The following is a 17,399-nucleotide window of genomic DNA, read 5'->3' on the forward strand; positions in this document are numbered from 1 at the left end:
GGGAGAAATAAGAGTAATCAGCCTGGAGAAGAAGCGATTCTGGGGATAGAAAACTATATATGGATAAAACGTAAGCGACTAGCGGATCTGGCCAGCGGAGAGGCCGCAACTGGGGAGACGTGGAGGGAAGCAGTGGCAAGAGGAGACACTTTTGGGGCCTGGGTGTTGAGGCCGGGAAATGGGGTGAACAGGCAGAGAGAGGGGGGTCCGGGAATAAACATCTCCAGGCCGAGGGCGGGCGGAGAGCGGGCGCGGAGCAGGAGAAATCTGGGCGGAGCAGGTGGGGCGGCCGCCTCGGCGGAGGCCTGGTCCTCGCGGGTCCCTCCCCAACCCTGGCGGCTGCGGTGGGTGCGCCTGGGCAGCCGGAGGATGCGCCCCGGCAATGCGGGGAGCCCCGGGACGCCCCGGGACCGGGCCGGCGCGGCGGGGGCCGGGCCCGGGAGGCCCCTGCGGGGGGCCGGCCGCGGACCCTGCAGGGGCAGCCGCTGCGGCTGCCGCGCGCCCCGCCGGGCGCACCGCGCGCCCTACTGGCCCGGGGCCCCGGCGACGCCGACCTCGCGGCTGTCAGCGGGCGGGGACCCGCGGCACCCCCAGGCGGCTGCGGATCCGCGGCACCCCCAGGCGGCTGCACCCCCGGCGGCCGAGGAGCAAGAAGCAGCCGCGGCGGCCGCGCCCTGGATGAGGTGAGAGCGCAGCGGGCGCCGAGCCGGGCGGGGCTGGCGCTGGGGACCGGCGCCCGGGTGCGGGCACAGGAGGTGATGATGGGGCGCATGGCCGGCCGGCAGGTGCGGGGCGGGGGTGGGGGAAATAATTGCCTGGAAATAAAGGCGTGGCGCGCGGCTCGTCCGCGCCCGGGTTCGGGAGCCGCCCTGCGCCCCAAGGTCTTGGCTCGGGCTGGCCAGGCGGCCGCGTCTCGCCGGGGGGAGGCTGGAGGCCCCGCCTGGAGGCTGAAGCAAAGCCCAGAGGAGCGCAGGATGCGGGAGGCCTCCAGGGTGGACGCATCAGGGACAGTCAGAGAAAATGGAGCGCAGGACGCGTGCTTGGTGTGCGGGGAGAGCAGGAGCGCCTTCTCCTGCACGCTTTGCTGTTTGGGGGTCTTAGACACCCGCAGCAGGGTGCGGGTGCTGGTGATTTTTAATTCCTCTCTATGTTGCCTCCCCTGAAGAAGAGCAGGGACCCTGCTCAGTGACTGATGCCCTCGGGCACCACCCGTTCCCCCCAGCCCCAGCCCCTGGCTTTGCTCTGGCTTGGAAGACCAGACAGATTAGGCCCAAATTTTCTTCATGGAGCAGGAGGGTAAAGATCTGCCGTGCGTGCCATGTTTTTTTGGAGAAGAGACAGATTGTGCTGCTGCCTTAAAAAAAAAAAAAAAAAAAAAAATGCACGGCCTTGCCTTGCGTCTCTAGTTTATTCTTTCATGGGAAACCAGGATCCATAAATCAAAGGGCGAGACAGTGTTGGCGAGCAGGCTGCCTTCAAGGCTCTTCGGCGCAGTCGCCTGGGTCAGAATTCGGTCCCTTTTTCAGATGGAATAATGGCCTGGGCTTGTCTGTGCCACATTCTGTTCATTCATTCATCCCCTGGTGGACATTTGGGTTGTTCCCACCTCTTGGCTGCAGCGACTAATGCTGTCGGGAACGTTGGGGTACGGATATCTGTTGAGTCCTTCCTTTAATTCGTTGGCGTGTATCCATAGGTGAAACTGCTGACTCCACGGCGAGTCTGTGTTTGATTCTTTGAGGAACCACCGTGGTGTTTTCCAAGGCAGCTGGGCCTTCTTATGCTCCCACCAACAGCACCAACAAAGCACAGGGCTCCAATTTCGCCACATCCTAACCAGCACTTTTTACTTTTCTGGATTTTGTTGTTGTTGTTCTTGTTTGTTTGTTTGTTTGTTTTTAATAATAACCATCCTAATGGACGTGAAGTGGAATCTCCCTGTGGGTTTTTGGTTTGTTTTTTTTTTTTTTTTGCGTTTCCATAGGGATTAGTGATGTAAGAGATATTTTTAAAAGTCTCATATTTATCATTTTTAGTTCTCTTCACTAGTTTGTTTAACATTAGCTTTCCAGCTGGTAGCATTTTCCTCCACGTGAAAGAATTTCTTTAACTTTTTAACTTTTATTTAGTTTTGTATAGAAGAACTGGGATGTGGACTAGAAATGCAGGGGGTGAGAGGATTCACCAGAGACAGAGTAGGGAGCAGACAGGTGGGTTTTTACTGAAATACACTGCTGAGGGGAGCAGTGGGAGACAAGACAGGTCTGCTGCGCCCTGTGGGTAGCTCCCTGGCTGGGGATTGAGCTCAGGCCACAGCAGTGATATTGCTGAGACTTAATCCCTTGCCACCAGGGAGACCCCCAACATTTCTTATGTTTATTGTGCAGATATACTTGTGGGGAATTCTTCAGCTTTTCCATGTCTGAGAAAGCCTTATTTCCACTTTCATGTTTGAAAAATATTTTTGATGGTTGTCAGGACTGACTACATATGTAGAACCCTCTGTTAAAAAATTATTAAGGGGCCTCCCCAGTGGCGCAGCGGTTGAGCGCTGGGTTGCGAAGCTGCCCGCAGCCTCTGCAGCGCTGGTTCGATCCCCGGCTGCTCCCCGGCCACCGGAGGAGGGTCCCACATGGCGCGCAGACCTCTCCTGCCGCCCGCTGCTCCCCTCAGCAGTGTACTTCGGTCCTTCTGCCTGCTCTGTTCCCCGCTCTGGCTCTGGTGAATTCTCTCACCCTCCCACGCTTCTGGCTGTGCCCAGTGCTTGTATAAATAAATAAATAAAATTTAAAAAAAAAATTACTAAGATTTTGCAGTCCTTGGGAGCACCTCCCTTATACCCTGTGGCTGCACATTGCACACATCAGTCTTCTCTGCTGGTTATAGAATTACAGGTAACTTCTTTTTTCTTTTGAAAGTGCTTTAAAGACGTTGTTCTGCTGTTTTTTAGCTTGCCATCTTCCTGATAAGCCTCCTTCCTTTCTTATCTTCATTCCTCTGTAAAGTAATTGGTCTTTTTTTTTTCCTCCTGAATACTTTAAAATTTTTCTTTTATTACCTATCTTAAGCAGTTTGATTATAATTTGCCATGATGTTGTTAGTTTTATGGTTATTTATTTATTTTTTTTAAAGATTTATTTATTTATACAAGCACTGGGTACAGTCAGAAGTGCGGGAGGGTGACAGAATTCACCAGAGCCAGAGCAGGGAACAGAACAGGCAGACTGACGAAGTACACTGCTGAGGGGAGCAGCGGGTGCGGCAGGTGAGGTCTGCGCGCCATGTGGGACCCTCCCCGGTGGCCGGGGATCGAACCGGCGCTGCAGGGGCAACGGGCAGCTTCGCAGCCCAGCGCTTAACCCTGCGCCACCAGGGGAGGCCCAGTTTTATGTTTATTATGCCTTGGGTTTGTTCAGCTTATTGAATTAATATGTTTATAGTGTTCACTAAGATTGGACAATTTTCAGCCTTAATTTTTTTGTCATCCCTTCCAATTCTTCTCCATTAGGTATTCATATGTGTGTATGTGTTACTTGATTATATATATTGATTATATATGTTATATATATAATGAGTCACTTGATTTTCCCCATATATCTTTGAGGCTTTGTTCATTTCTTTTCAGTCTTTCTCCTCTTTATCTTGAATCATTTTTATTGTTGCATCTTCAAGTTCACTAAGCTTTTCTTCTGTCATGTCTAATATATGATTAGTCTAATTCAGTGTATTTTTTTCATCTCAGATACTGTTTTTTCACCTCTAGAAGTCTGATATGTCTTTTAAAAATAACTCCCCTGTATTTTACTTAACTTGATCAATCTTTATGTTTTTGACTATATGGAATGTTATTGTAGCTGTTTTAATTCTAATGTCTAGCAATGATATACAGTCCCTGGAACGGTTTTAGTGATTGACGTTTCATTTTGAGTAGTGTTTTCCTGCTACCTCATGTGCCTGGCAATATTGATTAGATGCCACACAATGAGTGTTTTGCCTGTTAGGTGCTAGATGATTTAGTGTTTCTGTAAATATTCTTGAGTTTTCTTCTGAAACATAGTTAAGATACTTGGAAACCATTTGAATCTTTGGGCCTTACTTTTAACCTTTGATAGGTGAAACCAAAGCAGTATTTCTTATTTGGTTAACTTTCCTCACTACCAGGATGATACTCTTCTGACTACTCAATAGACCATGAATTTAGAGATTTACCCCCTCACTTTGGCTGTTGGCTTTACTCCAGACCAAGTAAATTAGACTCTTTCTGATTGATGTCCCAGCATCAGTATTCTCTAAAAGCACTCAAGGTTTGCTCAGCAGAGAACATGATGGGCAGGTTAGAGAACACTGACTAAAGAAACTGTTGCACTTATAAACAATTCTGAAAGACTTTTGTGTTCTTGCCCTCCAACCAAGACACAGAGGTGGCTGGGATTTTTGTTTATTTTTATTTTGATAGAGTAGGTAGAACTCTAGAAGATTTTAAAGCAGGGGCTGACATATTTAGATCTTTGTTTTTGATCCACTGGTATGACATCCCTGTGGGAATTGGAGTTCAGTGCTTGAGTGAAGAGCTAGGAGAGCCGAGAAGCTGTTCTAAGAGCTTCTGGGTCAGAGGTGATGAGGGCCTGAACTTGCGGGGTGGGAGTGGTGAAGAAGGGGCAGATCTGAGAATTTCTCAGGTAGAATTGGTGTGTGTGGAAAATGGGGAAGAGAGAGGAAATAAGAGTTACTCTTAAATTTCCAGGCCATTCAAGGAGTGATTAGTAATATCATTAAGGAAGACAGGTAATATATTAGGAGAAACATGTATCAAGAAAATGAATTATTGTAATACTTTCATGTGGAAAATCCGAAAGGAGCTGTTTTGCAGAATAATTTCCTGACTTCTAAATTTTTTCAAAGCATGGGAACAAGAAAACACTTCAGAGCTTATCTTTTGGTAGCGGTGAGTGATCTTTTATTTTTATTTTTAAATTTTCTTACATCAATGTTCATTTTTGTGCAGTAATTGGTTTTCCTCTTCAGATGTAGTCTCTACAGTTCTCCTGACACCGTATCACCACAGTCCTTTGCGTTCTTCCTTACCCTGTTTTGTTCCCCCTCCTTGCCCCTCCCTTGTTGTATGCCTCAGATCTATGGTCAGCTTGCTAGTTTTGTCTTTTTCTTGACCTTTTTCTTGGTTTCTCTATATTCCACATATAAGCGAGGCCATCTGATATTTATCTTTTTCCTTCAGACTTACTTCGGCTGGCATCATCCTTTCTAGCTCCATCCATGTTGCTGCAAATGGCATGAGTTTATCTTTTTTGATCGCTGAATAACATTCTATTTTCTAAATATACCACAACTTTTTGATCCATTCATCTATTTTGGGACATTTGGGTTGTTTCTATATCTTGTGATTGTAAATAATGTTGCAATAAACTTAGGAGTTCAGGTTTCCTTTTGAATTAGTATTTTAGTGTCCTTTGGGTAGATCCCTTGGAGTGGAATTGCTGGATCATATGGAAGCTCCATTTTTAGTGTTCTGAGGACCCTCCACATAGCTTTCTACAGTGGCTGGACCAGTTTACACTCCCACCAGTAGTGTAAGAGGGTTCCATTAGCTCCATACCCTCTCCAGCACTTGTTTCTACTTCCTTTTTTTTTTTCTTTAATGTAGGCCATTCTTACTGGAGTGAAGTGGTATCTCATTGCAGCTTTGATTTGTATTTCCCTGATAATTAGTAATGTTGAACTTTTTTCATATGCGTGTTGCTGTTTACATTTCTTCTTTGAATGATTTTGAACAGATACGTGTTTTTGGTTTTATTTGGCTAGGGTTAGTAGTAAGATCTGTTTACATTTCCTAAACATACATCAGTTTATATTAGAATAAAGGATGTCTTTGAGATGACAAGGTATCAAGCCAGGGATTATTGCAGAGATTCTTTTTAATGGTAGGGGCATTTATTCCTCTTTTTTGGGGACACCAGCCCTACCTTTCTTCTTGACACTTTTTTCATTAGTGGTTTAGGGGAATGAAGTTAAAAAGGGGATATCAAAAGCCATTTTTAAAAGAACAAATCAGGGGCCTCCCTGGTGGCGCAGGCGGTTGGGTGCAGCGCTGTGAAGATGTCTGCAGCCTCTGAAGTGCTGGTTCGATCCCCACCGGCTGTGGAGCAACCCACATGGCATGGCAGACCTCTCCTGTCTTGCCTGCTGCTCCCCTCAGCAGTGTCTTCAGTCAGTCTCCCTTTTCTGTTCCCTGCTTTGTCTCTGGTGAATCCTCTCACCTTCCCACATATCTGGCCTGTACCCCAGTTCTTGTATAAATAAATAAATCTTTAAACAAATAAATAAAAAGAACAAATCAAACCTAAAATTATTCTAAACAAGTTTTTAAACAAAAAATTTAATGTCAATTAAAAGAAAAACGTAATCTCCCCTATAGCCCCAATAATTAGTTCAGGTTAAATAACTTGACACAATTATGACATGGTAGAAGTGACACTTAATTGGCTGCTAAATTTCTGATTCCTGTGTACCAGACTAATTATTTTTATTACTATTACATTATTGTATTATTATCTGTTATCTATTATATTACTATATACCCCACAGTATATGCTTTCTGAACTTTTTCTTTCAATGACCCTAGATTTACTTTTCCTTAAAAAAAAAAAAATCATAACAAATGAAACAACCACAAAAGGTCTTTGATAGAATGTTGACAAAATGATTTGATTTCCAGATTAGCATAAAACCGTGAAATGTCATCTGTTTTAAAATAATAAGTTGCATTGTTAAAATCCAACCCTATGAGGATCTGCTTTCTAATTCATATGGCAAAACGCCTGAAGGTCAGTTCAGAGAAATAAGCGATCTGTTTAAAATGAATGGAAGTATACCTGGACATGACCAAGAATCTATCAAAAAAAAAAAAAAAAAACCACCACAGAGATCCATATCTAGGTTAATAAAAATGGGTGAATTGCACATTTCAAAGGGGGATCTGGGACACTGTTCAGACAACAAAGAGTAAAAAGCAAGCTGGCCCTCTGCCCAGAACAATAGGCTTCTGCCTTCATAGGCTGTGTGGCTTTTGTGCACTGTGCGTGTGCTCACCCACGTCTAACCACCAACACTGGCTCAGAGAAAGTGGAACCAACAAAAGAAATGTTACCATGAACAAGTAACCTTAGAGTACAAACAGAAACAATACCTTGTCGTAGTATCTTTTCAGCCTCCATAATATTCTAATCTATCCCATCTTTTTGCCTCATTGCTGTGTAAAACTTGACTTCAGAATATCTAACTAAAGCATACGGGTTTATTATCACAACCAGAAAGATTTTCAGGTACCTATTTTCTGAACAACAACAAAAAAATTCTTGGTAGTAATTAAAAGTACATTCTGGAGAGAAATTGCTTAAGCACTATGTTCTGCAGAATGGTGTTAATAATGGTGCTGCTTTTCACTCTTTATTTTCACCATAAATCTGGCTTCCCATTGTGCAGTTTTAAAGAAATACTCTAAATTCTTTGACCTTCTTTACTGTAAAGTCAATAATAGCTGCTTTGTGGATGGGAGGGCTGGTTGCTAACTTATAGTAAGGGAAGATTCTGGAGTCTGTGCATCTGCTACCTATTGTTGCATAAAAAGTTACCCCCAAACTTAGTGATTGTGATAGTTCTATGTGTCAACTTGGACTAGACCACAGGGTGCCCAGGTATTTGGCTAAACATTATTTCTGACTCTGTAAAGTCATTTTCAGATGAGATTAGCATTTGAAATTGGTAGACTGAGTAAAGCAAATAATTGCCCTCTCCAATGTCCCTCACAAAGGGTAGGTGGTAAACTGGGTCACAAAGGGCTGGAGACTGGAAATGAGGACTGCCCTGTGGGGAGATGTAAGCGGGGGCATAGCCAGAGTGCCCACCGGCAGGAACCACACAAGCCACCTGGAGGCAAATGCAAAGTGCGGTGCTTCTAGATGGCCTGGCAGGTGGCACAGATGAGTGATGCCGGCCAGGTGTACCCTGGGTTGGTGTTGGTGCCTGTGAGTACCCATCTAAGGGCTAAGCAACATACTAGGAGGCCGACTCTGTAAATTCGGCTGCCAGCAGGGGGAGCCTGTAGATGGTTTTCGCTGTTAAAAGATCAGGTTTGGTGCATGTGGACTGGCAGCTCTTTCCGAAGGGAAGGCTCTAATTGGATGAAGTTCCCTGTGCAGCGGGAGGCCCCAGCGGCTGCATGGGGGCAGAGCACCGCTGCTCTGCTTTCCCAGAACCCCTGCAATCCATGCCACAGGAAGATTAGGTTTTTGAGCTGAGTGGACAGGCTCCTAAAAGTGACAGTTGGGGCTCAGGGTTATCCTAAAAGGGCAGGCTCTTGAAATGAGGTCAACTGTTCTTTTTTATTCCTCCCACTGTCTCCCTTTCCCATCCTTTTCTACCTCTTCCCAATGTCCATATTCACAGAAAGTTGCCCTTGACTCCCAAAACTCTTTGGGAAGGAGGCTGGAAGAGCGGCCTTTAGCTCAGGATTCCCCCCTGCCCCCAGAGTGAAACAAGTAAGCTACTCACTCTGAGGACCGTTCAAATGCCAGATGAATCCTGCCTTTATTTAAAATATTTGCTATTTTGTCCATCATGGATAATTTTCACTAGCTTTTTTTTTTTTTTTAGCATGTTGCATTAAAATACTATTTATCTGGATTACTGAGTTTTTGGCACCCCTTAAATTTTGTACTACCAGTGAGTGCCTTATTCCTCTCCACTCTGGTCCAGCACTGAATACCTTCACAGGTAAATCAAAAATTTGGACCAGTTGAACCAATCCAGGAGTTCCAGGAACTTGTGGCTCTCTAACTCCTCAGAACGTTCCCAGGCCAACAATGAGAGGATGCAATAATTCTCTTTCTTATACCACAACCACTGACTTAGGGTCAGCTAGTATTTCTCTGCCTGTTATTACATTGTAAGTTTAGCCTAAAGATGGGATAGTTTTCTCTAATGAAAAGAGTATCCTAGTTGAATCACAGCAATAATATTGGGTATGCTTGTTCTTTCGCTGAACTGTTACAGCCTCTATATTCACTTAAACTTTGCAAAGATAAAGGATTGTTGAGTTATGCTCATTTTTTGGCCTAGGACTGTCAGATATTTAATATAGAGCTCAACCACTCAGTATGTCAGCTATTATATGCTAAAATAAAAATTAGAACAAAAGTGTTTACACAAATGTGGGATTTTTTTCATTAAACTTTTTTTCTTGATCATGTGAACCTTTCTGGAGCTGTATCTCACTATTTCTGGATCCTTGCCAGAATGGACAAAACAACTGTTCTAAATTGCCAAGAAATTGACTTCTAGTAGTTCTAGGTGAAGAAGAAAGCATTTATTTTCATTATGTATTTTGCCTTTGTCCTGAGGAGGATTATTTTGATGAACCCTCTTGATTGTGGGGATTTGAGTCAAGTATTTACCAGGGATAGCTCCTAATATTAAGTAACCCAAGGCAAATAACTCAGATTCTGTTTAATTGTGTCAAAAGCTGACCTAGGAGAGGTGGTGTATTCTTTTACATAATCCTATAACATAATCATTTTAATTATTGTTAGGAGACACTGAAATATTTAGGGGGTAGAAGAGCAGCAGCTTTTCCATTGGTTCATCAGTAACTGTGTGTGTGTGGAGAGAGAAAAAAGCAAATATGGCAAAATATTAACAATTAGTGAATCAACTGAAGGATTTATAGGCCTTCATTGCACTATTTGCAAGACTTCCATATGCATAAAATTAATTTTTTCTCAAAATGTTAAGTTTTAAAAATAAGTGCTTTAAGTATTTGTGTGTGTGTGTATATATATATATATATACACACATACACACACACACATATACCCACCTCCCAAGGTTCAAACTGTGGAGGAGACAGAACACCAGGGATGCTCAGTATCTGGCAGAATTTTAATTCCAGAGAAATCCATCTTGGTTAATCGGAGACAAGCCAGACAAGCCAGATGCAAGTGACAAAGCGTGACCATGGCTGTATGGCTGCCCTGTCCTTAGCAGCATGTTTGCTAACCAAGAATCCAGTCCAAGCTCTAAACCAGGACCACACACATCATTAGCTTCACCCGGAAGGGTTTGTTAAGTCATCTAGACAGCTGACACCGCCTCAGACTGAAGCTGCCTGCCCCATCCTGGCAAATGACTCAGGTTTTAGTGATGGTGCAACTGGCACCAAGATCTTGAAAGCCACTTGTGAATTTCCTCCAGTGTCGTTTCCGGTTCCAAAATTTATTTATTGACCCTCACATCAGTCCCTTCAATTTTCAATATCTGTTCTCTCTGTTCAAAGCAAGGAGAATTATCCAGGCGATTCACACAAGTCTTTTCTCACTGTGCCAGCCTCCTCCCCAGAAATCCACGTGCTGTCTTGCTTGCACATCCCCCCGCCCCCAACATCAGACACACATAAATAGTGGGTGTTGAAAGGAGATGGGGGGTTGTATGAGTAAATTACCACCAGCTGTCTGTAGCTTGATCATAATTTCTTTCCTTGAGGTTTTTGTTACAGCTGACAGACAAGGCTAGCTGGTGAGGGAGAGGGGTCTGAATGAGCGTGCGCGCGCGTGCACACACACACACACACACACACACACGCCTCAAGATGGGGAAGAGGTTGGGAGGTAGAGGGAGGAACACAAGATGGAGGAAATGTCTACTCCTTTTGTCCCTACAACTCCAGCCTGTAAGTGAAGGCACCAGCTCATTCCACTTCCTGACCAGAGCTTTGGTCTCCTGTGATAAATCAGAACTGAGAAATGGAAAATCTGGGTCACTGGCCTAGCCCTGGAGAGCAGTTTGGAGCTAAGCTGAGATTAAAGTATATGACTTCTCCACAGGGCTGGAATCCTGCCTGCCTGCAAACATTAATAAAAAAAAAATTAGCTATAATTTATCAAATATTTAAAATGCGGTGCAATGAATTAAACGCTTTTTATATATCATTTCATTTCATTTGAGCAACTACCCTATTAGGTGGTTATCATTAACCTCATTTTACAAATGAGGAAACTAGAGTTGAGTGAGTCAGGATCACAGGGCTGGAAGTTAACAGAGAGGGGATTTGAACCCAAGTCCCCCTGACTCAAAAGCCAGTCATCTTAACTATCTACTCTGCTGTCCTGTCTGCTAGTGACACTGTTACAGGGCAGGGTGAGGGGAACCCCAGGAACCCCCAAACCTTTTGGCTTTAAGTAGGTTCTGCATCAGCCACATCAAGACAAAACATATTCCAATGCGTAAGATCTTCAATAGAAAATAATTTTAATAAAATTGGTGTGTAATAAAGAAAAGAGAAGAGAAAGAATACAGTTAAAAGTATCCCCACGAAGCACCCAAAGTTTCCCATCCCCTTTTGGGTAAATGCCCAGCCAAACAGGGTTGGTCCCAGAACTTGCAGCAACTCTAAGGTACCTTCTGGTGGGGACCCCTAGGAGACAGGCAGAAGGCAAGTCTGGAAGGAAAAGAGCAAAGTCCAAGTCCATTTGTGAGCCTGTCCACGGGCTTCTCACCCACGCCTGTCTCTTTTAAGTGTCTCTTTCCATGTCCTCCAAGGCTGAGAAGCAAGCACAGCTTCTTTGCATGTCTCTGCTCCACGTGCCTCCTCCCGGTCCTCTTCTTGACCCCCTTCCTTCCTTCTTGCTGCTCAGCTCCACCCTTCCTTGGGGGAGCAGGGAACCTGGAACCTCCCCTTTCTGTGGCTGTCACACGCGTACAACATCAACGCCACTGCATGGCTCTTCCAAGCAAATGGGGCCACTTTCTGCTGGTCAAGCAAGTTACCAACCCAGCCCAGATTCAAGGCCGAGGGGAATTAGACCCTCCTCTCAAAAGGAAAAGTAGCAAAGAACTTTCAACCACCTTTAATCTGTCACATTCCTCTACCTTTTTGTTTGTTTACATTCCTCCACCCTTTGGCCACAAACATTACTGCATGGAGAATGCGCGCATGGCCTCCAAAATCCCCAACAGTTTCATAGTATTTACCTCATTGGTTCAGAGTCCAGAATCTCACCTCCAAATCACGTTTGGGTGAAGATGATGCTCCTTCAGTAATAGTCCCCTTGACCTCACCTGTGGTTCTTGATCCCATTCTCTGAGTCATGCTTGTATTTTCTTAAGAAATGGGCCTTGTTTGCTGTGGGTCACTCTCAGCTGCTCCCTCCAGCAACAGGTTGAGGGTCCAAAGTCATCTTTTCATTCTGTGCTTTCTTAATCCCCTTCGGTCCATGCTGGTGACAATTCACTAAAAACGTCGAAGGCATCTTTTGTGCTCCTTCAGGATCATGTCCTCTAGACAAAAGTCACATCCACTTTACATTCTGAAACAAACTCTGATCTACATTGGGGTGCATTGGAGATCGCTGTGGGATAGTCACCCCTTAAAATTCTTAAACTCTTTCAGTCTAGTGGCGAGACATACCTTAAGATTCTTAGGGGCATTTTTGTTTAACTAGAAAGGTTTAGGAGGCACCACCTTAGTGCTTAGTCTTAAGTCTCATTTGATTTTTATCCTGAAACTACTACCTAGTCTAAAAACTTTGGTTCGATGGAGAGACTGCTCGGTGAACGCCAGGTCTCAGAGTTCGAGAAGCAGCACCCACTGTGAGTGGCCAGGTAGAGGGTAGAGGGTTCCGCGAGGCTACGTAAGGTAAAGTAGAAAGCCCTCTACTGAACGTCGCCATGCCCCAAGAAGTTATCCTAGGGAAATAATTCAAAAGAGTAAAATAATAGAGGCAGAAGAACGTCGTTAAGGCATTGCTTATGATTCTTATATTAGAAATAGCAGAACTATATGGTAATAGATCTTTACTAAGTAAATTATGGTTTTACTGATATGAAATATTATGCAATCTTTAGAGTAATCAATATGAACGCCCTCTGACAACATGGACAAAAATCTAAAAATGAATAAAAGAAGAAATAAGTGCCTATATTATTGTATTAACTGTAACTAAATAGATCAATAGCATATATAAAGACACAGATAATGACTAGTGGGAATATGGAGAAATTTAAAAAATTGAGCTGAAGGAGTGAATATGAGTTAATATCATTCTTTTAGAATATGACGAAATGTTTGTGCTTTTTACAATAAATATAATTTTAAAAACAACAAAGAAATTTCTCATCTCAAGAATGTTTGCATATCAAAGAGAGTCAGTGTTTGAATTAGATGATACATTTTTAAAAGGCTGGGGGAAAAGCTAGCAAACTTTTAAAATGATTTTGTTCTATGATGGGCATTTTACTTCCTATATACTTTTTGTGTTTTTCAACTGTTTCATAATGAATGTATCGTGAGCTTCCTAAAAGAGCTATTTGGAGGTAAGGAGGATATGTTCTACCTCACTCCTGAGACCCGACAGTGTGTGGAATCAATGCTGTCATTTCTTGAATGAAATGCTTGTCTGGCTAGACAGACACACTCAGCAGCCCATAATTTGATTTCAGACAAAACTAAATATAGCACCAAGTTTGTTTCGGGGGATGAAAATCTGACTTTGTTGTTCTTTTTTTCATTAACTTTTCCCCCTCTGTGTCTGCGGGAGACTCTCTTCAATGGTGAACTCTGAGGCTAGTCTCAAGTCAAACTAGACCTTAAAATACTTCTTAGAAACATTCTAAGCTCAGGAGCACAGCTGTGTTGAAGTTGGGGGATTCTGGACGTGACCTTCTAGATAGTTCCTCTGAACCCTCAAATGTTCTGATGTTAGCTAACCTCCCCCGCCCCCTCTCTGAACTGATAATTAGGGGAGCTAATCCAAGAGACTGGAGATAGGGGACAGTTTGCCCCAAGAATCTAGGCTCCATCCAGCCTGCCCAGTACCCAGCTATGCCAGGGACCTTCCTGAGGGTTAAATTCCTGGAATACCTGAGAAATCAGTTCATCCTAGGGAGTCCTTGTTGACCTTATCTTCAGGAATCTAGAGGACTGTCTGGGGCCTCACTGTGGAGAAGCAGCTGGGGTCAGAACCTCATATCGCAAAGTTATCAGCTGTGACACAAATGTAAGCAAACCAGCGTTGCCACGTGTGGGCACTGTAAAGCTTTCTGCAAATTAAAAAGGTCAGTGGAGATGCTAATAATAACAGTGATCGTGTCACTTAATAAAAGGTTTTATTTTCGAGTAAAAAAGGAGCCTGGGGCTGTGCGCACTATAATTATAGCTCGTCTGACTTGTTGAAACCCTGTGACATAAATAGATGGGGCAGGGCCTCGGGCAGTGTCATCTTCAAAGGTCCTTTTCGATGATCTTAGAAAACTTTTGAGGGTCCCCATGGCCCCTGTTTCGATTTTCCAGTGCTCTGAGAAGCTCAGGAATCTTCTACCCATTGGAGGTTAGTGGCGGAGTCCAGGTGCCTCTGTGCTGGGAAATCCGTGGAGCCAGAACTCCATGCAAGCAGGGACATCGGAGATGGAGGGGCTCATGAGGCTCCAAGGTCTAGTTAGGATGCTTCCTCTCCTGAGGGAGCCTCCTGCTCCGGGGGTAGAGACGGACCCGTCAGGTCTCTGGGAAAACAGCGTCCTGCCCTCTGACCAGCGAGAGCGCGCGTCTGCCTTCAGCCGGGGGGTGCCCTCCACCCCTCCTGCGCCCCAGCCGTGGCCCCGGGGTTACCTCTGCGAGCAGTGCCGCAGGCACACGAGGGGATCCCCTCTCCAGTACCTCCCCCAGTGGGCTGGTCTTATGCCAAGCGTCGCGGTGCGGTGCGCGAGGGGCAGCGGCCTTGGCACGGTGTCGGCTGAGCTCGCCGCGCTCCTGCCAGCATCACCAGGGCGGGGAGGGCGCGAGGGTGTGTCCAGGGGCGGGGGCACCGCCGCCGAGGCCCGCCCCGCTCGCGGTTGACAGCTCAGCGGGCGCCGAGCGGCCCGTGCCAGCCAGTCGCGTCCCAGCCGGAGCGCGCGCCCGGCAGCTGCCCCGGGGCCCGCTCGGCTCAGCCTGGCGCACCTCGGCGCGGCTCCCGCGCGGCCGAGAACAGTCCCTCCCTTGTGCCCTCGCCGGGGCCGCGGCTTCGGCCACGTCAAACCCGGTTCTGAAAAAGCCGGAGCGTCTAGACGCCTCTCTGCCAACGCAGGAGGAGGGAGCTGGAGAGGCAAAGGCGGCCACCCTCTGCGCTGGAGACTCGCGGGCGCAGCTGCTGGTGCTGCCAGGCGGCCGCCACTCCCGGGTGAGGCGCCCCGAGACCAGGAGCGCCCCGAGCACCGAGCAGATGTGGAGGAGGTAGGTGAGCCCGGCTCCTGCCGCCCCTGGAAATGGTTCCTCCCGCGCCCCGGCCCCGAAGCCCAGGGGAGGAGGGACCGTCGCCACGGGGGGCCTTGGACAGCGCCTCTCTTTTTGGTTGTCTCCCTAATTCCTGCCCACTCCCCCTGTACCCCTCCCTGCACGTGCTCTGTTCTCTGGGGGTGTCCGTGTTCCTGAGTTCTCCTGTCACCAGGTCCTCATGGTTAAGAAAATACCCAGTGACGCTGCCTGGGAGTTTGGGTAGAAACTTTTCTGTCTTTTTTATGTTCTTGGGACTCTTTTCTCCAGATGAGAGGAGTCCCATGGGCCTTTTTAAAGAGACGGCTTTGATTGCAGGGACCTTGATAAATACCACATTCCTCACCCTGCCACATTCTCTCTCCGCCACCCGCCGCTGGAAAGAGTGAGCGAGCCAGTGGGGCTCACCCAGAGCTCCCAGAGCTCCCAGCTGGAGCTGAGTGGGGGAGGAAAAAGGAGACCAGGGTGTCCTCATTGCTCAGGCTCGGTGGAGACTTGCAGGTCAGATTTTGGAGATGCCTCCACTTGTTCTCCCAAGTAGACTTTAAAATGAGCTCACTCGGGGGTGAGAGATGATGTATGGACACAAGACTGGTTTCCAGTGGGAGGGCGCGCGAGGAGACTGTATTCCAGGAGTGTTTCCATAACAGCTACTCCTCCATATCCAGGATTTAACTTTGGAGCGCTGGAGTGAGGCCAGATGAGTGTTCTGATTCCTAAGAAAGGGCACGCTGTGGAAACGTAGGAGGCAAATTTGGGGCTTCACCATGCTTGTGAAAAAGACCTGTGGGGTTTGAGCAGATTGTTCAATAGGAGTGAGCTGCAGGCTGTGCATTTTAAAGAAGGGGCAAACTGAAGCTCGGGGGGTGCTGAGAGATGTGACCATCTAGATTAACAAGCACAGAGGAGACTTGCTCCTTCCTGCTCTTCCTGGGGTCCTCCTACCGGGCCAGGCTCTGTTCTGGGCGTGACTGGACAGAAGCAGCCCAGCAGGGGAGGGGAGAGGCCTGGAACCACCCATTCAGGGGCTGTCCCCAAAGGCCCTTGGCTTTTTACTCTGGAGAAGTGAAGACTTGGTGCGGGTGGATCTATCTGAAGAGCAGTTGGTGGTAGAGGGAGTTGATCACCTTGGAATCCCTTCGGATGATGGAACGTCAATGAGAGCAAGTTGTGGGGAGGCAGGTCATGGCTTGATTGTAACCGGTGGGCTACCTGGACCCTAGCCAGATCCCTGACCCTGGGGTCCCTCAAGCAAAGGCTAGATGACCTCTTGAGGGAAATGCGAGTAAATACAGCAGGGACTCCTGCTCTCTGGCTGTGATTTTCACACTTAAAAAAAAAAAAAGTATTACTATGTTTTTGATTTTTATATTTAGGTGTAACAACTTCAGACAAAATCATAAGCAATTTAGAAAAATCACAAGTCATGTCTGTAGTCTGCCTAATTTCACTCATGTGCAAGAGCTCAGGTCAAGAGAAAACATTGCTGCCTTCCTGAAGTCCTCATGGCCTCCTCATAAGCTTTATCCTCATTTTTAATGCCATGGGTTAGTGTTGCCTTGTTCTGAACTTTAAGTGACGTGATCTACTGTTCACTAGTTTATTTCTTACTTCTTTCACTCAATCTTTCTTTTTATTTAAGTTTTTTAAATGAAGCATCGTTGTTTTACATCCTTGCTAATATTTTGACAGTAGAGGATTTCTCCCCTCAGGTGGGGTCACTGCACCTCTCCCACCACCAGAGCACCCATAGTCCATCACGACAGTCCACTGTGCTCCCATCTCCACCCATTCCCAGCCCTGTCCTTCCTCTCCCCACTCCGGATCATCAGACCTAGGGGCAACTCTCAAGTGTTGGCTTTAATGTTTTCTTCGTCTGACCCTTTGTTTGGTTTCACTATATTCTACATATAATTGAAGCCATCTGGTATTCATCTTTCTCCTCCTGACTTATTTCACTGATCATCATCCCTTCCAGCTCCACCCATGTTGTCACAAATGGCATGAGTTGACCTTTTTGACCGCTTAGTAGTGTTCCATGGTGTGTACCTACCACATCTTCTTGTTCTACTCATCTTTTTTG

The 17,399-nt window shown here is 46.1% G+C and overlaps 1 protein-coding gene across 1 annotated transcript in view; it reads left to right on the forward strand.

Annotated features, from left to right (window-relative positions):
- PDE4DIP (phosphodiesterase 4D interacting protein) overlaps positions 1-17,399 on the forward strand; it is a 155,343-nt gene continuing 137,944 nt past the window's right edge. Inside the window, exon 1 of the mRNA XM_054690876.1 lies at positions 1-70. Coding sequence (XP_054546851.1) covers positions 60-70 — 11 coding nt within the window. The 5' untranslated portion in view covers positions 1-59. The remainder of the gene's footprint in view (positions 71-17,399) is intronic.

Source organism: Talpa occidentalis, unplaced genomic scaffold (assembly GCF_014898055.3).
Source record: "Talpa occidentalis isolate TD23 unplaced genomic scaffold, MPIMG_talOcc4v2.1 talOcc4.9, whole genome shotgun sequence".
NCBI classification, from domain to species: domain Eukaryota; kingdom Metazoa; phylum Chordata; class Mammalia; order Eulipotyphla; family Talpidae; genus Talpa; species Talpa occidentalis.